This window comes from Aptenodytes patagonicus, chromosome 7 (genome assembly GCF_965638725.1).
Source record: "Aptenodytes patagonicus chromosome 7, bAptPat1.pri.cur, whole genome shotgun sequence".
Classification (NCBI taxonomy): Eukaryota; Metazoa; Chordata; class Aves; order Sphenisciformes; family Spheniscidae; genus Aptenodytes; species Aptenodytes patagonicus.
Genome location: NC_134955.1, coordinates 46054350 through 46079212, shown reverse-complemented (window position 1 = coordinate 46079212; position 24863 = coordinate 46054350). Strand labels below are relative to the sequence as shown.

At 37.7% G+C, this 24863-nt stretch overlaps 1 protein-coding gene and 1 long non-coding RNA gene across 7 annotated transcripts in view; one reads left to right on the top strand and one right to left on the bottom strand.

The window, feature by feature from the left end:
• Window positions 1-24863, bottom strand: part of MIA2 (MIA SH3 domain ER export factor 2) — a 38684-nt gene that overhangs the window by 13400 nt on the left and 421 nt on the right. For 2 of the 6 annotated variants that reach the window (XM_076345072.1, XM_076345073.1), the window contains exons 2-18: window positions 23373-23506; window positions 22001-22087; window positions 19248-21657; window positions 16295-16513; window positions 16079-16179; window positions 12694-12825; window positions 10693-10714; window positions 10493-10581; window positions 10036-10107; window positions 9206-9316; window positions 8799-8870; window positions 8271-8375; window positions 4453-4575; window positions 3765-3888; window positions 2898-2944; window positions 2615-2705; window positions 1176-1314 (exon numbers count right to left, since the gene is read on the bottom strand). In XM_076345072.1, the coding sequence (XP_076201187.1) occupies window positions 1176-1314; window positions 2615-2705; window positions 2898-2944; window positions 3765-3888; window positions 4453-4575; window positions 8271-8375; window positions 8799-8870; window positions 9206-9316; window positions 10036-10107; window positions 10493-10581; window positions 10693-10714; window positions 12694-12825; window positions 16079-16179; window positions 16295-16513; window positions 19248-21657; window positions 22001-22087; window positions 23373-23506 (4078 nt within the window). Of the gene's footprint in view, window positions 1-1175; window positions 1315-2614; window positions 2706-2897; window positions 2945-3764; window positions 3889-4452; window positions 4576-8270; window positions 8376-8798; window positions 8871-9205; window positions 9317-10035; window positions 10108-10492; window positions 10582-10692; window positions 10715-12693; window positions 12826-13838; window positions 13998-14550; window positions 14700-16078; window positions 16180-16294; window positions 16514-17436; window positions 17805-19247; window positions 21658-22000; window positions 22088-23372; window positions 23507-24863 lie in introns of those variants that run through there. The other 4 variants (XM_076345074.1, XM_076345075.1, XM_076345078.1 and 1 more) reach the window with 4 other exon arrangements.
• LOC143163547 (uncharacterized) lies at window positions 14102-24620 on the top strand. Its single transcript, XR_012995932.1, has 2 exons — window positions 14102-14175; window positions 24080-24620. It is a non-coding gene; the product is annotated as an uncharacterized LOC143163547 (long non-coding RNA).

The following is a 24863-nucleotide window of genomic DNA, read 5'->3' as shown; positions in this document are numbered from 1 at the left end:
TCACGCCAGCTTCTCCCCACTCCTTTTCAGCTTTTCTAAAATCTTTGACAAGCAGCATACATTTGCTGAGCCTCAGTGTGGCATTTTTAAATACCATCCACACAGTCTGCAAACATTTTTCCTTTCTGACTGCCCCATCATAGCTTCTTTTTAATAGGTTCCTTCCCACTCCCTCCCCCCATCCTTTTTAAAAATCAAATGTTAATGTGGTGGATTTCTGGGGTTTGTTGCATCTACAAGGTTGCCCAATATCTATACAAATATATATATTACAGAGCAGATTACTGAAAGGAATTTTTTAAGAAGGTCCTGTATACTCCTCAGTACAGGATCAAGACTTGTGCTGCTTCTCTTGCTGCCTTCAACATTATTTCTGCTCCTTGAAGAAATAATTTATGGCTAGTAAAATGGCAATTTTACCATCGTGCCCTAAAATGATGACCCCTGCTCCCTCCCTGTCCCTCCCACCACCCACCCACTTCTGAAGGTTACTATATGCCCCATCCCATCCCAACCAACTTTATTTCTAGTCCTTAACACATTCCTGATCTCAACCAGTAAGTCACAATCCCTACTATCATCGTGACTGTCAGGCAGATAGTACAGCCCTCATATTCTATCTTGGTGAGGAAAGCCTGATTCACAGGGGTTCTATGTTGCTTAATGATAATAGTAAGCTTGTCTATGTTTTAACTCTAAGCTTAGTTTTATATACAGCATCACTCCTCTGCTGACATTACCAGCTCTCTTTACTATATAAAATACACCTCACAGTTAAAGCAGCTACTGATTATCTTTTTCAGCAACTTTGATATGATGTAATACAGCTAGCTTAATTTCATTAAAAAAATTAAAAGAAAAAAAAAAAATCAAGCTTTCCAACTTTACCTACCTTATTTCATAGACTAAAAATTTGTTACTTCTTGTTTTATCTTTGTTTCTGTACTTGCTTGTGGAAAAGTCCTAAAATAATGTACCACTACTTTCATGGAAACAATTTCTATAAAATTACTGTGATCACTAATGTACATGAAGGTGTAACATAACAGGGCCTTCACAATTCTGAAAACTCTGGAAAGCACTGTTCAAATTTTCACTAACTTTCAGCCCCCCAAATCAAAGAGTTACATTCAAATCAAACGGTAAGCATTGAATATAAAAAGAGGAACCAGCACCTGTGTAGTTTCATTTCATTTTCTTGATAAAGCTCAGTCATCACTTTAAGTTTCTGCTGAAGCTTTTGAACTTCACTTTCAAAACATTCATTTTCAGACTGCAAGGAAGCTTGTTGACTTTGAAGGTTTTCTATACGTTCTGCCAAATTTAGAGATAATTATATTGGGACAATGCACAATTTACAAAATTAAAATATTTGCATTATATTAGTATACAAAAGGTCTGTAAAAACCTTTGATTCTATGTTGATTTAATAATATAAGCAATAATATGTTAATATATTTCAATAAATCATACAAATTGAGAAGCAGTATTGCTCCTTTTGATGGGAAGTCAGCAACCTACAATCTCTACCTGCCACAAAGTGCAGCTCTGAGCATGTATCTAGCCTTTGCTCCAAATTGTATAGCTTTTTGGAAAACAACGCAGTTCTGTAATTCACAATATAAATTTTCATTCAGGCCTTTCATTATTGTAATTAATCTACTAGAGGAGTAAAATTGGTACCATCATATACTCTTGCAGATTTACTCACACGAGATCTTGCTGAGTAGCCTGAAGGGATAACTCAGATTTGTCAAACTACCTTATCTTTCCAAATTAAAATCAGTCATGTTTCTTTTCCTATTTACTATTCCTATGCCTCTCTTCAAGAAACATAGAAAGATCAAGTAAGTATGAATATCTTTATAGGACAGAGTTACAATCAATTTGGAAAACACACTAGCACAAAGAGTCAGTTCAAAGGACTATAAAAAAACTGAAAAAATACAGTTTTACAGAGCATTTCATCACCCAAATAACAAAGCACGGTACATTCAAATGTGATGGCTACTCTGCTGGCTGTTATCTATGAAAGCAATAGCTAATTACAGGCTTTAATTTGAATTAAAGTGGCAGTGTTTTCATTTCATAAGGTTTAATTCAGTATGTCTTACATAACAAAGGAAAAAAACCAGAGCAAGATGCTTTTAGGTTCAATTGTCTAAATGCAGTATTTTGGATTTTAAGAAGTATTGAGCTTGCACCCATTACAAACTAACTACAATTAAGCTACCATTTTTAATAGATTGTTTTAAAATTTAATTATAACTCCATTGTTTCATGTCCAGAAATTAAAGAAGGTATTATTTATTTATTAACATCACTTTGCCCATGTATTTTAAGAATCTATAACAGTTAGAATTCTCCAATAGAGTACAACAAAATTTGCAAATGGTGCTTTAGCAACATCACTACACTTTGATTGCTTTACCTCTAAAATCAAATATTTAAAATAGCTAAGCAACTTAAACTCAAACAGGCATTTTAAAAATCAAGTAAAGCTATTAATGTAAACTTAACTCAGTTTTTACTGGAAGTAATACTTACAGCCTGCAAAACCATTTTACAAAAGCAGCATCTTATTAATCTTAAAGGCAAAAGAACATTTAATTACCTGTAAGTTCTCCTTTAGCTTTATTTTCATCAGACAGTTTTGAATACATTTGATCTCTTTCTGTTTCCAGGGTCTTTAAACAAGCATTTAACTACAATCAAAATTTTTAAAAAATGAGCATTTTAAGATTACCAGAATGCATGCAGAAATATCTAATTAAATATTAAAAGATGCCGAACTCTGTGGTACTGATACCTACATGCAATTAAACTTACCATAAAAATTGCATATATTCCCTCTAGTTTCCCTCCCTTCCATCCACAAGTTTCTTAAAATCACATACCTTTGCAGCATAGATCAATTTCTTTATAGTTCGTTTTTGCTGATCATCTGATTGACAGAATAGAATAATACATCACATAAAAAGCACAAAAACGTTTGTGACAGAGCTTACTACTATTCTTTTGTTTTTATAAAAAAGCAATCCCCAACATACCATGATAGGCATAGCATATTTGGAGGAAAAAGACAAAAAAAAAGGCAGGGGGGATGCCTATATTCTAGTGCTTGTTTGCCAATCAGTCAGACTCAGAATGCTCATGTTAAAAGTGAGATGCTGAATACACACTGTAAGATTCACTGGGCTGTGCCCTATGGTATAATCAGCACCAGCATAAAAAGAAGCTGCAGCAAGAAAAAGGAAGAAAGGCTCTTCTGTGCTGCTGTTTTGGGGGGACCTACATCTACACCAATCTGATTCCAATGCTACCATACTGCCTGCAACAAGTAACACCTGTGTAAGGACAAGGAAGCAGAAATTAGGCTCTAAGGACTCACAGTGCTACGGCTGGGAGGACCTTCAAGAAGAAATGAAAGCAAGGTTTTCACCTAAAAATGTTTGAGAATCACTACTTAATAGTAACATAGGCTAAAGCCATTCTGCAAGAGACTGAGCACTGAGTCTTTACATTGCTCTATGATAATATGTATGCTTTAGCTATATCCACACACTGCTCAACGGTAGCATAGGTTGTTATTCCGGAGGTGTCCAAGCATCAGTTAACCATTCAACATGAATAACATTGGGTGAGTTTTGAAAATCCAACTTCGACAAAGCTAATTTTTCAACTTTCCTGGAAGTTTGTTGGATCTGTATTTCTAAAACATCTATTAAATTAATATTTAAGATGGGAAGCTATACAAACCATACCTAAATGCTCTCCATTCTCTGTTTCACCCTTTATATCTGTGTCCCAGTGATTATCTTCAGTGTCATCATCTTCTTTTATTGCTGAACTCCAGTCTTTCATCTTCAGTAAGTATTGTGTCAGCGACTAAGAAAAAGCCCCCACAAAACACAAACGGTAAAATAAATACAAGCAATGAAAATGTAGTTACCATTACTTTTTCAGGATTTCTGTTCTTTATTTAGTTCCCTTTAAGTGAGCCCCATATACAGGATTCTAGATGTCTGATATTACCTTTTCCATTAAAACATATACATGCAGGTCAAAATGTGTGCCCTTGTGAAGACTTTTCAGATAGCCAAGTATGCATGCTTTTAGCAGGGCTTGTGTATGTAAGGTACACACATGCAAGAATACACTCCCAACTCCCATGCTCCAAATTGAAAAAAAATGCAAATACTCTACCAGAACTAAAAGAGTTTTTCCTTATTTAACGTGCTGACTTCCAAGGCTATCAGACCGCTCCATTGTGCTGCTAAGCAACCTTTTTTGCTTAGCAGGAAACAAGACATTAGAGGATGGAGACAGCAAACAAAAACCCAAAACAGCTTAATGCATATTAAGGCAAGGAGAGGTTGTTAGACTTTCTTGGAACTCAATGATTAGCATCAGTCTGAATAATTTGATTCAATGCTAGCTGTCATAATTTACCTTGACTTGACTCTCTTTATTTTTCAATACTTCTTCTATATCTGCTTTAGACGATTCAAACATCTTAGTTTGTTCATTTAGTTCACTAAATCGTTCACACCATCCTTCAGCTTCTTGCAAAAGCTAAAAAGGGAAATACCAGAGTAGCGTGATTGTCTATTGCAACCAAGAATCAAAGATGAATAGTACTTGAGCCTGTTATGTATATTATCTATACATAAGCAGAATTTTAAGCTCTCACCCATCAGTAAGAATTAACAGAGAGAGACTCCAAGACAGTTAAACTTCAGGAGTTGAAAAAAAAAAAAAAAGACTTTATGTTACTGTCCAGTTGCTTTAGCTGCAATAGCTCTCCATTGTCATTAGTAGTTAGGATATTTTTAAACATTTATAAGAGCAGTTAATATTCCACTTAGTTTAAAAACCCTGCTGTGACAACAGCAATGGATTTAAAATAGCGATAATTTGTGTAACAGCTACAAACACTGGGGAATGGACGGAAAGGAGAACACTCATTCCCCAATATGCACACACACTTCTGAAATCGTACCTGGGTCTCTTCAACCTAGAAGAGGTCAGTGAGGTAAGGGAAACCAGGAAGATTTTTAGACAGCTATTTAAATTCACGCGACTTGCAAAACTGTATTATTTCTCCTACTCTCCTCCATACCTCTTAAAGTAATTTTAAAATTTTATTTTAAAAAAACTTCCCTGTTACTGAAAGTCACAGCCACTGTACATAATCAACACCAACTAGTATGTACCTCTAGTTAACTGCGGTTAACTAAAAAGACAGGTAGATTCCAAGGTTACATTTTACAGACATCCCCTAGTAAAATCTCATTTCACAAAAATACTTTACAGCAGTAAAGGGATTAGTACACTTAAGCACCAGTTCATTAAAAATAACCACTGCAACATATTAACTAATTAAACCATGCCTTCATATTGTGAGAACGAAATTGAACTGATGCAAATTTCTGTTAAGACAAAACATGCAGTACAAAAACAGTACAGTACAAAAAATTTGTCTTAGAGTCTGTCAAAAGAATATTGCTTAAAGTTGCACAACAGGCAACCAATTTAAAAGCAGTGAATGCACAGAAAGGAATAAGCAGTTTGAGCAACGATAACGTAACAGCCAGTTATACTAAAAATAAAACCAGAAAATGGTAGTTAAACAGGGGAACTGCCATGCAGATAGACAAGCAAGCCTGAACACTACTTATCAAAGATAAACTAGAAGGCATAAAACAAAAGGTATGTGACTAGAATTGGATGAACCCCACTTGGCACACAACTGCACCTTTCAAGCAGTAAAAGCCATGTATGAATTTGCAGCATCATGCAAACTACGTATGACAGATAAAACAAAAATACTCTTTATGCTAATACTGCTCAGAAGACATACACAGGCAACTACTTTTATCATTAAATGTCATCCTCAAAGGGAAGCTAAACTTTAAGAGATTCCTTCTTCATGAAGCCAAAGAGAAAATAAATTGACATGACTTTATATACCTGTAATTACTATGAAGAGAAATAGCAAGGATTTCCAATAAGCTAAAGCAATATATATTTCTAATGTTCCTGCAAAAACCAAAGCATAGAAAGTTTGGAGTTCACTAACAGTTCCCTTGTTCAAACTAAAAGGCCCAATCCTCTCTCTGACACATCATAAATCTGAGACAGCACATCTGTTATAATGTTTAAGCTATGATGTGCCAGAAGATTATGACCCATTAGTGCAAACGGACAGAGGAAGAAAGTACTCTAGTTTCCGTGAACAAATAACACCTTTGTTACCTTTTAAGCATAAGTGAAATTCCATCTTTAAAAAAAAAAAAAAAGAAAAATAAAAAAGGGACATGGATATTCTAATATAGCAAACTAACTCACATGCTTACAAGAACCTCATAAAAGAGAATACAAATAAGCAAAGCAGATACTTTGTTCTTTCCTTATCAAGTTCCATCAACTCTTATCAGGTTATTTATCTATTAAAAAGCATAGCAGAATACAATATACACAAATGTTCTCAAATTACTAAAAACTGCAATAAAGCTCAGTTAACAACAAAGTGTAGTAATTCATCCTAAATAATGTGGTTAAGGAACTACTATACTCAGGTTATTTTATCTGGAAGGAATGCAAAAAACCTTATTTTATCTAGGAACCTGGCAAGTTAATTACATCCTGGGAGTTGTTTTTACTGATTTTTTTTTCCTGGTTTTGCTCAATATAAAATGATTGCCTATAAGACGTAGAGTAATTGTCAGCACTTAGTATTATCTTACCCTAAGTACTATTTTTTAATAAAAGGAAAGAAAAAGAAGATTCTTTTCGCACACATACAAATAATTGGATTATTTCTGTTTGAACACAAGAAATTACCAGAGAAAAAACAAAAAAAATCCCCCTCTATTAAAACTTTGTGTACTGCCGCTCAAAATTTGTTACGTAAGTATACTGTCACATCTGAAATAAAGCACCAAGACCAGACCCTTCCTCCTCACAGAAACAAAAAAGGATGTACAGATTAGACGAAAAAGACTTTTGAAAGAAAATAATTCTCAAGCAATTTCATCTCACAGTGACAACACCCAAATCCACTGTTTCTCCACTCACAGCATCTAATAAAATTGTCTTCCTTTTTTTTTTTTTGTAGTCACAAATATGTACTCCTTCTAAAATTAGAGAAAAATATGTTTTACTGATAACAGAGTTGTGCAGAACTGAAATATTCCTCCTGCAGAAAATCTTCTATTTCCAGCAACCTGAGGTTTTTTTTTTCTGAATCGGTAAGTCTGATATGCACAGTGTTTTGATAGGACTAAAGCACTCCCCAGCGTTTTATAAGACTGCTAAAAACCAACAGGCCTGTACTTCTACTCCCTGGCTCCCCTGCCACCCCACCCTGCAAGATATCTATCAGGTTACTGTTCAGACAACCAGGAGATCATCAGTCAGTCAGGAAAATAAGCATATATCTATTAAAAAAAACAAACTAAAACCCAAAGACACAAAAAACCAAACAACAAACAACCCAAAAAAACAAAAACATTCCATGGAACATTTAACGTTCAGAGAGAATATCTTTTTGTTTGGAAAAAACCAGAATAATTTCTTTGTAAAACTACTTATTGCACAGGACAGTTATTGCATATGCTGAACATTTTAAAATAATCAGCATTCTTTGGGATCTGGCTACAGCACTGAGGAGAATAAACAGCTAAAATTTGGGAAGTAACAGTCTTTTCTGTCCCTTCATATTACTTACCTGACTTTCCATTAATTCATCCATACTAAAATTTGGGAAGTAACAGTCTTTTCTGTCCCTTCATATTACTTACCTGACTTTCCATTAATTCATCCATAGGGGTACTACAGTAAGTTTTTTACCTGCCTTTTGCGTACTCTGCAAATTCTTAATTTCTTTTGTTTTCTGGGTCAAGTATAAGCATTTTCTCTCTGCCCGTAGAGGATTCTAGCTGTGGACTTGCTCAAATCTTTCTGCTCTCCTCCAGGTCTCAGCAAAATTCTTATCAGTCTCACGTTACCATATGCTCTCTTTCTCACTGAACTCTATGCATGTTTCCCCACAAACTCTAATTATTAAATGTCTTTTAAAACAGGACTACTTTAGACAAAGTTATTCCAACATCAAATCATTTTAAAGCCATGTCCTCTTCCTCATTCCATTTACTGGAACACGCAAGGGGTATTAACATGTTGAGAATGAGCTCCATGGAGAAATCGTATTTACATAGTATCGTAAGAAAATACAGTATTTCTAAGGATAACTAGGAAGAACCTACCTGTTTCTCACTTTCCTGGAGATGGCAGTTTTCATCTACTGCATCTTGAATGGATGTCTTGAGTCTCTCTGTATTAATCTGATACACTTTTAGGGTGGACTTGGCCTAAGTGAAATAAAAAAAGTGAGTTGTTTAAACAGCATAGGTGAAGATATAAGTGGGGTCAGAATGGCATTATTAGACTTATTCTTAGGTTTTCTAGCTGTGCTATATACGTATTCTCACATTTGCCCTACAATTTCAACAGGTTTTGTTGATTGTAGTTTTGCAACATCCACAGTATCATTGTGGAGTAATAAGGCAAAGAAAAGACAAGGTAACTGTACTTCCCAATAAATGCCAATCACTATATGAAATTCAAAGTTGCTAAATCAAGTCACACAGAAGTAATAAGCCTTACAAAGTCTTCTGGTTTACACAGCATATTATTTCTGCACCCTTAATAGAAAAAAAATTAATACAGTAACTACATGGAGAACAGAGAAATTGCAAAGATTTGAAAACAGAAACTATAAAGATTGGACATACCTCATCAATTTGTGACTGGATAGATTTTGCTTCATTCTCTAAAGACTCCACTCTCTTCTGAATTTCAGCCACCTGAAAATTATTAGTTGTCATATAGCTTCTTCCACAGATTTGACTGAAAAGGTCTAGGTAATTAATAAAGTTACTTTAATTTTTCAAACTGAGGAGGTTCTACTGCCAAACCAGTAAAAACAGCTTTTCTACTTTTGAGTGTTTTCCTTTATGGGTGTCATTTTTTCTAATATGCTACAGGGAGTACGAGGGGAGACAAAATGGGAAATGTAGTTTTTGTTTCAAAAAACCCAAAGAGAATAGTTTGTCTTCTCCATAGAGAATTTTTTTGTGGGACTTTTTTTTTTTTTTTTTTTAATTAATAGCAACAAAGATAGGATTCTATTTATTCTTACCAAGTTATCACTTTCCGGTTGTTTAGATTTTTCTTCTTCCAGTTCTTTTTCTAGATTCTCTATTTCTTCATTGAGTTCCAAGTTTGACTTGTTCAGTTTTTCATGCATTTCCTAAATCAAGTTGTTTTGACAGATAACATAAAACATTTGACATTAATTACATATGAAGACAACAAGTATGTTTTAAATATGACAGCAAAGTACGTTTAACAAATGTCACCATATCAAGGATAAATCTCAAAGTACTCTAGAGACTCTTGCACGTTAACAAAACCTGTAACAATTAGCTCTATAGGATCTGAGGTGCAGAATGAAATAAATCTATTTGCTTTTTTGTTACATAAATTTTATAGAGCCCATTAGGCATTTGATTGACTTTTTCGGAACTCTTTTACAAATATATTCTCAGTTTGGGGGATATAAACAATGCAGTGGTAATTTTTGTTTACAACTGTGCTCCAGTAGCCTATAAAATATATTTGAGTAAAAATACTTCATGCACTACTCACTCTCTCTCTCCTAGAAACAGGAACAATTTACTTCTAAAAAAATTAAATATTGTCTAATATGCCATTTGCTCTAGTATTGACCATTTTTAATGCAATTGTTACAAAAACATCTCTTAATTTAAATGCCTCACTTCTATGTCATTTTCAGTAACCCCGGACTAAAATAACAATGCTCCCAACTAAAACAGTTAAGGTTTTTTGGGGTTTGTTTGGGATTTTTGTTGTTGTTGTTTTTGGTGGGTTATTATTAAAATATGGGCAGCATTTTCCTGAAATAGTGCTTTAAATTGTAGAAATAACAATTTCCATTTATCTTTTTACCTCAAAAAAAGATGTGTCTGTTGATTCTTTCATAACGTTATCATCCTTCAGAGACAATTCTAAATCTTCAAACTGAAAAGGAAATACTTTATGTCAGAATGTATGTAAAGAATTGCTTAAATAATAGCATTAATTTATGATGCTCTAGTCTGAAACACAGCCACCACCTAAATATTCACAAACACACCTTGCTGGAAATCAGGAAAGCCTTAGCCCTAGTAGATTATCCAAGTGGCATAAAACAAAGACCTTTTAAAGTTGCTTCATATTAAGAGTTAAAGGCAGAACTTGCTAACACTTTAATTGCACTTAAAGGCACTGACAGGAAAAAGCATTTGAAGAATCACTTTAAAAGGTTTTAAATATCTTACGTTTAGATAAGTTAAATACTTTAAATACTTGATAAATTGCGACCATTTCTGTGATGCATCTGAAAGCAGTAAGTGAGGACCATTACCTCTTTTTTGCAAAGGCTGAGTTTTTCCAGAATTTTGCATTTGTCTTCAACTAGTTCAGCAATTTTATTTGCAAGCTGTTTTTCCCTTCCTAAAAAAAGACACAGTTAAGTGTTGCAACATCCCAAATAATTAAAAGGAGAAAAAAAAGAAAGACAAAAAAAGTAATACTCCAAAGAAACAGTATGAAAAATAAGCTTACCTACATAAAGTCGACTCCTAACCTGAAATAAAAAGAATAAATACTGAAAATGTCTGATCAATTACTCTTGCATAGCATCTGAAAATTAATCTTTTAAGCTGTGGTTCCATGATCTATTTAACCATGGAACTTAAAAAAGGAATATAAATACAGGCTACTGTTAAAAATGGGCAATTGCATCCTCTGCTCTTACTGCCTCAATGGCTGTGTGTTTGCCCCGTCCTTCTCTCACTCTAATTAAACAGAGAGAAGAGCGGAAAGGAGCTTAGTTTTCACCTGGATCACTTTTATAACACACCTCTGTATAGTCATCACATAACCATGACTGCCAACACAAAGCAGTAGTGGACATGCACAGCCAAAAGAGTACGAAAGGGGAGGGAGGGGGAAGCTCCACGTGCCAGCTCAGACTTAACTTCCTACAAGGAAAAAAAACCCACACGTTATAACACGTAACAGTTAGAACCGCAGTAAGGGTACTACTTGATGGGCATCCTGCCCAGATGCAACTCAGTGGGAAGCACCAAATCAGCAGCTGCCACATGGGGTCTAGTGCCCTAGAATCAAACTCTAACAAACTGCGGGACAAAATCTGCCACAAATGGCCTGGACAAGAGATGCAGAACTTGGCTGAACCCACAAAAACTTTACAACACAGCATTCCTCTCAAGGCTGGGCCTGGATCATGTGCCTAACAGACAATGGGTGCCTCAGATTTTCCCTGTTTCCTCCTCATTTAAAGCCATGGGATGGCCAAGGAGTCTAAGTAATAGAAAAAGGGGAAGAACGTCACAAGCACACCTTATCCTATCATCCCCCCAAAAAAACCAAACCCCACCAAGTAAGTAACCATTAATTCTTCAAAGAGCAGTCAGTGCAGTCCTAACTACAGATGACTGACAAAGCTATCAGTAACTTCTGTAATATCTAATGCCTTAGTGACATATGCAGGAGGAAAACAACACTAGAGTTGCTGCTTGACTGATTTCAGCTGAAACGCCTCTTTCATACCACCTAGAGGGATGCTGCTAGAAAAGAGAAGGAATAACCCAAATTATAAATATATTAACTTACACAAATACAGATCCCCTTCCAGACATTCTGAATTGCTGCTGCAGAATAGGGTGGCATTTTTCCAGATCTAAGTTGATGTTAGAACCTTAAAAATGCAGTTGCTCATATCTGAAAAACTAAACCGCTATGCAACCTATCTTCAAACATGAGCATCATTACACCTAGCACCAAATCACAATCTGTCTATTTAAGAGTATGCAAAAACTGGGGAGAAATGCTAAATTGAAATAAACTGAATTATGGACACTGAACCCATTTCATTAGTAGGGAGAGTATGGTAGGCAGCTGTTATTACTCAGATCCTTACTCACTCACAATAGAAGACAACCCTTACTTCAAAAATATAATCTGATTTGTGCGTTAAAAGGTTTCAGTACTGCATTTCTCAGAGTCATCAGCTTAGTGCTCACAAACAGCACACAGTAAAATTGGTTCAGTGTTCCAATAAACACAGTCAAGGTCACTGTCTGAAGAGTTTTAAAATGCCTCCCTTTATGGGAATCCATCTGGATTGCTTTTGCTTACAATTACCTTGAAAGACCTGAGCTGGTCTGGCTATAGCCAGGGTAGTTGCAGAGATATCACTACACACAGCAATACATACGCCCTAGGGAAGACCTCTGTATCCCGTGAAAATAATTTCAGGGGTGACTTTGAAAGTCTGGCATAGGAATTAAAAAGGGAAGGAAAAAGGAAGCCTTACTACAGAGTTTCATTGCATCTCCTCTAATGACAACAGTCACTCAGCACACGTCCAAACACTTACTACTTCTCAATTTCTCTTTTAGAGGGATTCTGAATTCAATCCCAACAGATTTAAAACTCCGAAGCATTATATATCTTGAACAGAATAACAATTTCAATTCATGCCATTCAATTCAAACCATTAATGCACTCTACATATCTGCATGTAATTTGAACACTTACTGATTGATAACTTCTATACATGAACAAGAGGATTGTAAAGGCTCCAACAATGCCAGCACAAATCACTATTTCCGAAGAGAAACCATACAGATCAGGACCAGGTCTCATATCTTCAGGCAGTGAAGCCACAGCCTGAAAAATAACGTAAAGAGCTTCAACTAAAGGAGAAGAGGTTAATATTTTCAACAGAAATAGACATTACATGTTGACTTAAGTTTACTTCTAAAGCTTGTACAGGCTTGTACATCCATTTTTTCCAAAACTGTGAGAAAATGGTTAACAGAAGCCTTTGATTTTTAAATTATACATTTACCAAGTGAAGAAAAAAAAAAAACGAGAAAAGTTCCAAGAAGATATGATGATGACTAGATAAAGCTCCGAGAACTTTTCCTTCTGAACCTACCAGTTATGGTAAATTCTCCTTCAAGTTGTCTACACGTTTCACTGTTAGAAGAATCAATACTCATAAGTATTTCATTATTTACTGGTAGAAAATTTGTTTGGTAGAAAAACCTGCTCAACCAACTTTATGCTAAAATAACACACTGAACACAGTCAATGATTTAACACATTTTAAACACTTAAATACACCCACATCTTATCTGTAAACGGATATCACTGTTTTCTCAAAGATATAACCCGCTTAATGTAGCTCACATTTACTACCCGGGACCTGCGTTTAAGAACGTGTTACTGTGCAGTAAAGTCTTAATCTCGATTTCTTTAATAAAACGGCCAGGCTACCCCTATCTCGACCCAAGAGGGGCGTGCGTGTGCGTGAGATCAGGGAGCGTTCGTTTCACTGCTTCGGCTTTTTGAGATCTCTGTTATTGTCGAAGAAACGGCCAGCTTCAGCAGGACCGGCGCAGCCCCGGGGTCCCCCCAGGCCCCCTCCCGGCCGCGCAGCTCAGCAGGCTGCCAAGCCCCGACGCACGCCGGCGAGGCGCTGCCCGGCTCTACGCCGCGCACGGGGTTTCCGTGCGGCAGCCGCCCGCTCCGGTGCGGGGCCGTTTCTCTCAGACCCGAGCCCCTCGCCACCCCCGGCAGCGCCGTTTCCCCCAACGCCGAGGCGCCGCGGCACAAGACCCCGGGCCTCGCGGGGGCCCGCCAGAGCCGACCCCGGCGGAGGCGGGTCCCGCACTCACCCTGCGCGCCCCCTCCAAGGCCAACCCGCAGTAGCGCTGCGCGCTCTCTCGCAGGCCCAGCCACAAGCTGGCGGTGGCGACATCCAAAGCATCCCCGCGGCCGCCGGCAGCCATCTTACCGCGGGCGGCGCGGACCCACCACCGCGCGCCTCCTTCCGGCTCCCCGCTTGACAACCGGCCTGTACCACTGTCGCGGGGGGAGGGGGGAACAGCGCGGGCACAGGTGGGAGCAGCCGGGGGAGCCTGAAGGGGGCGGCGGGGTGTACCACTGCGACACGAATGGGGGCGCAACACCACCGCCGGGGAGAGGGAGCGGGAGATACCACTGCCGGGGGAGGTGAGAGCGCGACCGCCGCAGCGGGCCCCGAGCCTGACCGCCCCGCCTCGGCCCAGAGCGGGGGTGCCTCCGGAGGCGGCCCCGAGTTCTACGGCCGGTGGGGGCGGAGGAGCAGGTGCAGCTCAGGGGTGCCCCTCTCCTCGCCCTCCCAGCGCAGCTGCCCGGCGCGGGGGGCGCCCGGCGGCTCTGGCCCGGGCGGTGCTGCGGGCCCAGGGCGCCGCAGGTCTCCGGGACCTCTCCCGACAGACCCTCCCCTTCGCGTTACGCCCGCAGGCGGGAAGGACCGGCGTCCCCCCGTCCTCCGGTACTGACGTGGCCCCGCTGGCCACGAAGCTACTCCTGTTCCTCCTCGAAGTTACGCGCAGGGAAACTCACCTCCCCTGTGCCCGTGCAGCAGCAGGTCTTTACAAGAACACAACTGTCCGGGCTGGATTCCTCGGGAAGGGCCTGGCTCCAGCCGGGGAGAGGCGCCGCCTCGCCGCTCGCGTTCCCGCACAGGCCGCCGGAGCTGGCATTTGCCCGGCGGGGGAGGGCAAGAGGTGGCGGCCGGCCGGCGGCGGGCTCTCGCTCTTGCGCAAGTGGGTTGCGTAGGTGCCCCGGGGGACACCCCCTGGGGAGCGGCGCCGGGGCCGCGTTATGCCCGGGAGTAGTTCCACATAATTTAAACTAGATTTCTTCAGCTTTTTTGTTAAAAATTGATGGTACCGGGGCTGCTGATACACAAATGTGTGGGAAGATGCGAGAAACGGTGGCTGCAGTGCCACATAGCAGTGGATTCTTTTCCATCTCATTCGCTAGGGCCAGTTCCATTTTTGCATTATATTTTTTCTTAATTTTTTTACATGTACTTAACTACACTTTTTTTTTAACGTATGCTAACTCAGTTTTCACAATGCAATGTGACTTGCCTGTGAAACTGGTATCACCTAAAAGACCATGATAGGTGGAAGTGGCTTTTTTAGCTGTATCAAACAATACAGGAATGAGTTTGGCCACAGCAGTGAACTATCAACGAGCACTGAAATCCAGTCTGCTTCATGAGAAAAAAAAAAAAAGCCCTTCAGTTTTGCTGAAGGCTGCAATTTTGCCAGAATCTATGTAAGTACGCTGGAAATCAGGAACAAATTAATGTTGTTCTTAACCTTCAGTTACCCAATCTAAACAAACCAAAGTGCCAGTTAATGAAGTTTACCATATACCACTTTACCTGATAGTACTCTTCTGTTTAGAGGGGACAGTGCAACACCGTCTATCTTTTCTCACATTCCTCTGGCAGCATTGTTTCTTGTGCAGTTATGTCCAGTAAGGTCAACCTTTACTCTGTCCCTACATTTTGATATTTAAGACATCCCCATAGCAATCATAATCCCATTTTGTATTTTATATATTTGCTTAGAAAAGTATTTTTTATGCAATTATGAACTATGGGAATATTTGGGAATCAAGGCTTTCAAATTACTTTTTAGAAACAATGGAAGTATTGTGATTATTTTACTCATCCTAACGCAAACTTTTTAAGTCCAAGCAAATTTAATCAGTACTGTCATGGGAACTAGAGGAAGCTATGAGTTTCATTTGAAAACAAACAAACCCCAAATGCTGATATTTTGACCACCGAGGTGTTTCCTGGCTGTTCTGTAAAAAAAACCCCACACTAAGTTCATCACATTCTGCAGTGCAAACAACAGGGGCAGATGAACAGCAGCTAAGCTGACATTTTCTTGCTCCATCTCTATCCCGTTTAGCATCAGATACCCCCAGAAGCAAGGGGACTGCAGAGGGTTTATTTAAAAGGATCTTTTTTTCTTTCTTTCTTTTTTTAGGAGCTTCATTGCAGAACATAACCAATAACTGGCTTAATTTTGCACTAATGTCAACAATGTATCACATAAAAAATTCTTACCTTTTTGATAATACTCATCACTGCTGAAAATACAGATTTTATCAATTCCCCGATCTCAAGAGCATTAAAGCACAGAAGTATCTGATATATCCAGCCTCCTTCTGGTTTGTTCATAAGGAAAAAAAAGGTTACATTGCAATTGTCAATATAATTCCAACTTTTTTTTTTTAAGATTGCAAATTTATTTTCCTTAAAATTAAGAAACTTAACACTTACCATTACTTGGAACGTAGTTCTGGATGGCATCTGAGAAAGGCTTTTTGACATCAAATGGAGAGTCAGCTACTGAACTGTCCATGTTTTCTTCAGAATTTACTGCAGGAATCACTGTTGCTTTTGAATGTTGGTCACTGTCATGTTCACTGTCTACAGCTGCATTCATTTCATGGTCCTTCTCTGGTGTTTCTTCTAGTAGCTTTCTTCTACTGCCTACTTCTGCAATTAATTGTGAAGGGAAATCATGGTTATTTTCAGAGGATTCAACTTACACACACACTTTTATGAGATACTAACCTCAATAGAGATTTTGATTTTTTTAAATTGTATTTTCCTCAACTTAAAGCCAAAGACTAGAGTGCTACATGAGAGTAAAAATGTGCTACAGGTTTATGATTTAATAAATACTGGTTCAAATAATGGTCTCGGAACAGACTTTGGAGGATAGGGCTTTAAGCAGAACTGGTGATGTAGTAAAGTAGTTAATGTTCAGGAAAAAATATGCTTGGTTTTGATAGTTAGCCTATAGATTCCCTGTTCAGGATTAGTAGGTCTCTTTCGGATATTATATCCAAATACAAATGGGAAAACCTTTACAAAAAGAACAATTAAAAATGCCATGTAGGATTGAAGATTAACAACTTCCCACAAGATAACAAACTTCACTGCGAAATACAAGAAACCACAAGCATGTTCATGCAGAAGTATGACTGAAGGCACGTAGCTGCCTCAGTTTCAGTGACTTGGAGTAAGGTTCCTGAAGCAAATAAAATACCGCTTTCAAAAAACCCCACACCTTGCTTACCCACGTAGAAAAAAAAAATACCATTTACAAATTGATTAGTTTTTAATTCTGTGCTTCAAGCCACTACTGGCCAAAGATACCCATCACAAATAGTCCGATAGTTGAAAGTCAGGAAGAGTAACTGGCTCTTAAACTGTTACTATTATATTAATTCAATCTGTATTATCAGATCCTCAAAATATCATAAATCAGTCATTAACTACTATGAGTTAGGCTCGCTACCTCTTGATTTTAAATCACCAGAAGGAGAGAGTGTTGTGTCTGTTGTATTTTTTCCCTCAAACAAAGCATATTTTGTTCTTGCTAAATCATTGTTAGTGAAGCATTAGTCCAGTACCTTTAGCTGCAGTTTGGGCTGCACACTTAATTGTTATAGCAGACAAAAGCTCTGGCAGCTCTAGAAGAACATTCCTTTTTTTCATACATTTTTCCTGCCCAACGTCCAAATTGTGCCCCTTTTGTGCAGACGCAATCACTTGTTTCCTCTGCATAACATTGTCTTTATATGAGTAAGCTGTGATGTCATGATGAATCTTTCCAAATTGCTGCTGCAGCTGCATCAGTTTGCTTCCTTCACCGAGATGCTCTAAGGGTTGCTTAACATCTTGTTTTAACTTTCAATAAAATTGTTGGAATGTAATCAATGGGTTTGGTAAATCTGAGTGTTTATCATACAATATTTGCCTGGTTTTGCTTGGTTTTTGGGACATGAACTCTGTCTGCCCTACTACGATTTTGTCAATGTCCTTGTTTTCGCTGGATTCTGCAGCAGTATTTTTTCCAAAATGCCAAGTTGTCCTTCCTCAAATTGGTTTTGCATGATTTCTAAATTGATTTCATCACTTTCTGCACCTTCTACAGATTTAGTAGTATCTTTTTCTTGCTCAGATTCATTTTCTCTTAACTCCATCTCATTCTTCCGTGCAGTATTTAATTCTACTAGTCCTAGTGTCATCCCTATTTTCATTTGGGTTTTTTTGACAAAACATGTATCCTCAGACTTTTTTCTACAGGCTTAATTGTTAGTTTTATTAAATATATTTGCAAAGAACCCTGGTGGTCTGGTAAAAATACTACCTGGAACCCTTTCTGTTAGAATATAATTTTTGTTATTTATATTTCTGGACTTTGACTCTCTCTGATTTTCAGATTCTTTCTTTTTTTCTTTCCTTCTCCTATCTTGTTTTAGTAGCAATAATTAATTTTTCAGTATTATCCATCCTTTCAGTTACAACAGTATCTTCTTTTTCAACATATACTGTATCAGCCAGGTTTCTGAGAAATCCCAGGTTGCTGGGATTGAATTAATCTAGTTTTTTTAATAGCAGCCTGGCTTTCTAGTTTGAGGGTTTTAGGAGACACTAACTGTAATGCTTTTTTTTTTTTTTTCTTTAAAATTGTCTTCTATTTTAGAGGGCTTCTAGGGTAAAAGTTCACGTTCAGTCAGACTAATATCACGACTGCTCTGTTGCTTTTATTGTCAATAAATTTTCTTTATAAATTGTTTTTTGGACTTGGATTCAGCTGAAGACTTTGGTATTACTGTGCCTTTTGAAGTAGTGTTTGATGATGCCTTCCAAAACTCAGATTCATTTTCTGTGTTTTTGTATCTTGCACTGTCATAACAGCTTGAATTGATGAGCCTAAATCTGATGATACAGAATAATCTTTTCTTTTACTGTTATCACATGTGATTTTTATATTTCTTTCTAAGATCTGGATTAAGACTGTCCTCTGACCCGTTCTCTGGTACCAGAAGCTCATGTTGGGAACATGAATTTTCCCATGTTATTTCTGCTTCACCTTTCTGCTGATGTTGCACGTTCATAGGAATTGGTTCAGTTTGTAATTCTCTCCTGACAGGCTATCAGCAAGAGCATCAAGTGTTGTCCTATCTTTTACTGATCTGGTAGATGATGGTAGGTTTTTTTTCCTCCACTGCCCTGTTTGTTATTTTGCACTGCCAGCTGAAGAGAAAGATCATTCTCTGGAGGTATCTGCATTACTGTTATCTGATTCATTATGTTTAACCTTCTGATCTGAGGTGCCTTCAGTTTCTTTTCCCCATAGTATTTTATCAAGGCTTATACTGAGGCTTTTTTTCATTATGGAAGCTTAGTTCTTCTATTCTCGGCAAGCAGTTTTTACCTTCCATTCTGAAACTCCATATGTCTTCCAAGTGGCCAATTTCTTCAGAAGTTTTGGTACCTGTTAAACTGAAGCCACTAGATGAGGGGTGAGGAGAGAAAGGTTGGTCTGGAGTCAATTCTTGGGACCCCTCAGATTTCTGATCCTGTTCATCATTAAAAAGATCCTGACTGAAATCTTTGATGTTGTTTTCATAAAAAGCCAGTGGATCATTTTTATTCTCTGCTTTGTGAATTTTCTCTTTTACATCACCATCTGTTTGGAACTGGCTTTTCGATGCTGAATTTTGTTCTGTATCCCAGCATTCGACTGGTTTGCTTTTCTCAGATGTTTCCAAAGTAAGACTCGGTTCACTGTCACACAGGGTCTTCTTGATGCCCAGATGATTATCTGCAGTTCCTTGTAATTCCCCATAATTTGGTAATTCATTTTCTGAATTTACAGATTCTTGAATACAAGTGTTCAGGTTATTTTGTTCTTTTTGCGCTGTTTCAACTGTTTCCATTTTTGATTTTCCCTGCAGATGAGTTCCAGTTTCCACTGTATTTTCAAAATTTAATTTTGAAGGTAAATGTAGAGAATCTTTGGAGACAGGGTCATTATAATAACCTTTTATGTTGGTGTTTTCCTGACTTTCACTACTCTTAGAAACACGTTCTTCAGCACTGGAATAACTAAACAAGGGTACATATTGTCTTTGAGGTACTTCAGGTTGTACTAGTGTTTCAACAGATAAAATTTGTGAAGCATCACTGTCGCTGACTAATTTGACAAAATGTTTTGCTTTTTCATTACTGCGTTCATTATTTTGCACAGCTAGTGAGGAAAACAGGTTGCTTTCTTGGATTGCACCCTCATCTTTTTCAGACAGCTCCTCACTAACTCTCTGATTTACTTGTCTTTTCATTGCTCTGTTATTATTTCCTTGTAATATTTCATCATCATTTTCAGTTTGAGGGCTTTCTTCACTAAAAAATGCATCATCTTGCAAACGCTGCACTTGCTCTTCTTTGGCTGTTGAACTCCGAAACTTCAGTATGTCTGCAAAATTACTAAAAGAGAAGAAATGGCTCTGTTCTTCAGCTATGTCAGGCTTTTCTTCTGTATTTTTTGTGTCTGAGGGGTCACAATTCTGAGGTGGGCTAGGAGGAGAAGAAATCTGATCTGATGCAATTGATTCATGTCCCTGTTGATTATCATATGTGTCCATATTATAATTAATAAAGTGATTATAGATATTTGTATACCAACCTGACTGGCGATGTTTGCTTTCTGACTCCTGATTTCTCTTTTTAGCTTCAATGTTTTTCAGCAGTTGGCTTTCTGATGCCAAGTCTTGTTCTGAACTGTAAGGTTCAACTGGCTTCTCTTTGTCACCTGTTAGTATATCAAATGATGATTCTGTGCTATTTGAGGTGCTTTTGGTGTCATTAAGAGTACGCACACTTGCTGGTATGTCCCCAGAATTTGGCATGTTACTGTTTGAATTTATTATTTCTTGTGCATAATTCTCTTCATCTTCTTCATCTGTCACTGCTTTAGCTGTCTCCTTTGATTCTTTGTCCATGTGTGATTCTTTCTGGTCTAAAGTCTGCACTTCTTCATTCTTCTTTGCTTCATCCTCTGTTTCTCTGTTTTGCTGGTCTTCCATAGCAATTGTATCTTTCTCGGTATGGCCAAAATTAAGAACATTGCTTAAACCCAGATTAAACCAATTTGATTCGGGTTCTTGGCTTTCACTCTTTTCTTCTTCTGTCAATAACTCTGTGATTGCTGTTTCCTGTTCATTATTGGAATGTCCAGGCACACCAGAAACATCATGGATTTGTGGATCATTTTTTTCTGATGCCAAACCAAGATCCACATTCTCTTCACCGAAATACAGAAAGTCCGTCAGTCCACTTTGAAACCAAACAGATACTGGGGGTTCTTGCTCCTCATCATTTGGCTCCTGTAAGTCATTTTCAGCAGTTACCACTATTTTTCTGCCTCGGTACGTATTTTCTTCTAAAGATTCAGTAATGGCTTTTAAGGGCTCTTCACTGTTTTTACTTCCTGTGGTGAACCATCCTGCAATCCAACTAGACTGAGTTGGAATGGGTTCTAGTGGGAGACTGTTTTGCATTTGTGACTCTTCAGTATCATCTTTTCTGTTCTCATTTTTTCTAACCAGCGTCTTGCTTGTAGACTCCTCCTGAGTGTGAGGTTCCTTGGAATCATTTTCAGACACTGATTCAACTCTTTCTTCCTTTTGCATGGAGTCTCTTGAATATTTTAAGAGTTCATTTTCATACAGCTTTGATTCTGCATCAGACAATGAATATTCGCTTTCTTTGTTGTGATCGTTTAATGCGCTATCTTCATTTTCAAAAGCATACTTGTCTCCATGAAGACAAAGGAAATCAGTTTCCTAAAAGAACAATATTAACTTTTAAAATGTTTTCATGTGTAATTTTCTACAGCACTGTGTAGCACAGCAATATATCTTTATTCTCTTCCATTCTATGTAGTTATACGTGTGTATAACTTTACACAAAGGACTGTAAGTAATTCTTTTATTCCTAATGGTCCTGTATCATTTATTAGATAAAAATTATTTTAGAGGACAATAAACACGCAAATGGAGCAAAAATGAAAAAAACATGTTTTAAATTACCTGAAATAAAATAATCATAGACACTTGAATTTCTAACTGGGTATTAGCTTTTCAATTGCTGTGAACTACATTGGAAAATCTGGTGATGTTTGTTTACCTTAGTGAGCACTTCAACTTCTTCTGCAATAAAAACTTCCTCAACCTTCACAGCATCTTTTGGGAAATAGCCAAAATCCTTTCCTTTCTGTAAAAAATATAAAAGGAATGAGAGGATTTAAACTTCAGTGATAAGTATGTTAGGTGCTTGCGTATATGCTAGAAAAGTATGAAAGTAAGTTTATAGGACTGCCCCCTGCCCCCTTCATTTTGTTTGGTCAAAAGATTTGTGAAGGAAGAACAAACAAAAGTGTCCCATTTGCCATTTCAGAAAGCAAGGGGAAGTATATTACTCCATACTATTATTTTCTGTATTATTTTCATGAACGTGTGTTTGTACAGAACCAAACCAGTTGCCTCAACACTGCTTCAACTGAAGACAGTGTTGCGTGCACAGATGGTCTCAGCCAGCTCCTACTAAAATCAGCGGCAAATTTCCCATTGACTCAAGTGGGAGAAAAATCGTGCCTTAATGACTAATGACCCATAATAAGTTACAAGAAAAGTAGGATATGAAATTCAGGTATGAGGCCAGCTGCAGCTGAAGATGGCAACGCTACAGAAAATAAGTTGATGGTAATGCCCAAAAGAATCAAGTAAGGGTTGGTCTGACCAAGAAACCAACCACTAGCTTTACATCAAACCATTGCACATAGCTTTTAATGGAGGAATATATCTTGGAAAGCAAGGAAGAGTGAGGTACCTGCAGATATACTCTCAGATGAAAAAAAGGAAGACAGAATTTCACTGTTAAACAATAAATGTGACAGATCATTTAAAAAAAAAAAAAAAGTTTACCAGTATCTTCAGTTTTGAAGGACTTACACAGTTTTACTAGCAGTTGGATTTGGATCAATGCATCTATTCCTTCTTAGCTATAACATAACTACATGGCTGTTCTAACTACATTGTCAATTGTTCCAAATCATTAAATATGCATGATAACTTCTCTGGGAACTTTCCTTGAGCACTGAACTGTGAACTCAGGTCCCAATACTGGATTGCTGATTAAGCAATTGTAAAACCTTCTTACCCACAGACCTGTAGGTAGGTACCTGACCTGATAGACCTGAATGTTTTTAAGGGAACCAGATGAAATCATTACAGCCAAATGATTAGATGAAGGAGACAGAAAACTTGGATTCTGATCTTGACTTTGTTTCTCCATGAATGATCTTTGCCAAGATTTTTTTTTCCTTTCTATATAAAGATAATAACAATGACCCATCTCCCAAATACTGTATTGATCCATGACTGGTTAATATTACAAAGCAGATGGAAGATCCCTAGAAGCAAGCAGACTGCAGTTACGCTATTATTAGACTATCATCTAAATTATTTATGGGGAAAGTCTTTCGGATTGAAGTACTTACACTTCCTGTCCACAAGTTTTCATTTTTCCTTGAAAGTTTGGAGTATACCATTATCTCTTCCCCTGTTTTGAAGTTAAGATACCGGCAATCAGGCCCTAAGTAGTCTGTAGTGGCTTGAACTCTGCTCATTGCCGCTGGAATAGTATGTAGAAAGAAAGAAACAAGTAAGTATAGCAGCCATTTTGTCTGAAGTCACATAGGTTACTGAAGCAGTCTGATATATATAAGTACATTAAAATGTTTGTTAATACATCAGTATGTGCTTTGTTATGATACTAATCCATTTATATCATCAAGTGGAAAGGAACTAATGCAAAAAGCAGCCCTATCCTGTTTTGTTTCCTATTTACTACAGGCATCAAGGAGAAAAGCTCTTGTCCTATATGGGCATTTTCCAGTCCTTACTCAGCCAAGCTTTCAATGCTGAAATGCGTGTGGAGAATTAGCAAGTTCAACTACTAAAGCCAGATCTAAACAGCTAAAAAAATATTTCCCAGGCATATTTATAATTGTATATTTTAGAAATTCTAAGTTAAATCTAGTAATTATTTCAGGGGTTTTGTCTTCTATTTTGAATACATTTATCTCACGAAGAAAATAGGTAAGTTTAAGCAATATAAACCTTAAATACATTGTCAAAAACAAAGTTTCCAATTCAATTTGAATGACTTTAAATTCTCTTTGTCTCCACTCCCGTCTCCCCACAGAAACCACTGCTGATGTGCTCTGGTCAGTTTGGAGCCCATTCCACATGCTGTTCCACAAAGAGAGGCTTCTCTGAGTGTCCAGAACCCACTGAAGTCAGTACGGCTCCACAGGAAAATAAAGATCCATCAGCAGAGAAAATCTAAGGTCTCCTCCACTTCAGGACAAGCTTTCCACATTGAAAGTGTGACAATTAAGGCTGCCAAACCAATGGAAACAGCTTCAACTACATATGATTATGACAGGTTTCACAGTGGTAATCAATGGATAATAAATGGGGCATTATTTATCGCTGCCCACTTGTGATTCAGTGGCTCTGCCTCCTGCAGAGCTATTTACTCCCCAGGAACTCTATAACTAGTTACTGCTCTTACTTCATGTTAAAGAAGACAAAATAACTAAAGAGGATATATTAACAGTGTCTTTTGTAAGAAGGATTACAAAAAACCCAAACTAAACAGTTTGCTTATAGTAGAAAAAAGCAGTTTTGCAGAATGGGCTGTGAATGTACTATAAACACAAGATATATAGTCGTCTTTCTCAGTTTATAGCCTACCATTTTTTTTTAGTTTCTTTTGTACCTGTAAAGAATGAGTTAAAAATACTTTAAAGCTGCTTTATACTGCCCATTTTGAGGAAACCTGAGAAAAACTAGCTATTCAAGAGTATTTTTACTGAACTTTGATCTTTATATACTTACACAACACAATCCACAAAGCATTTTTTTCTCTTTTTGTTTGAAAAGTTTAAGCCTATTGCTCATAAACTTAGTATATTGACAACAAA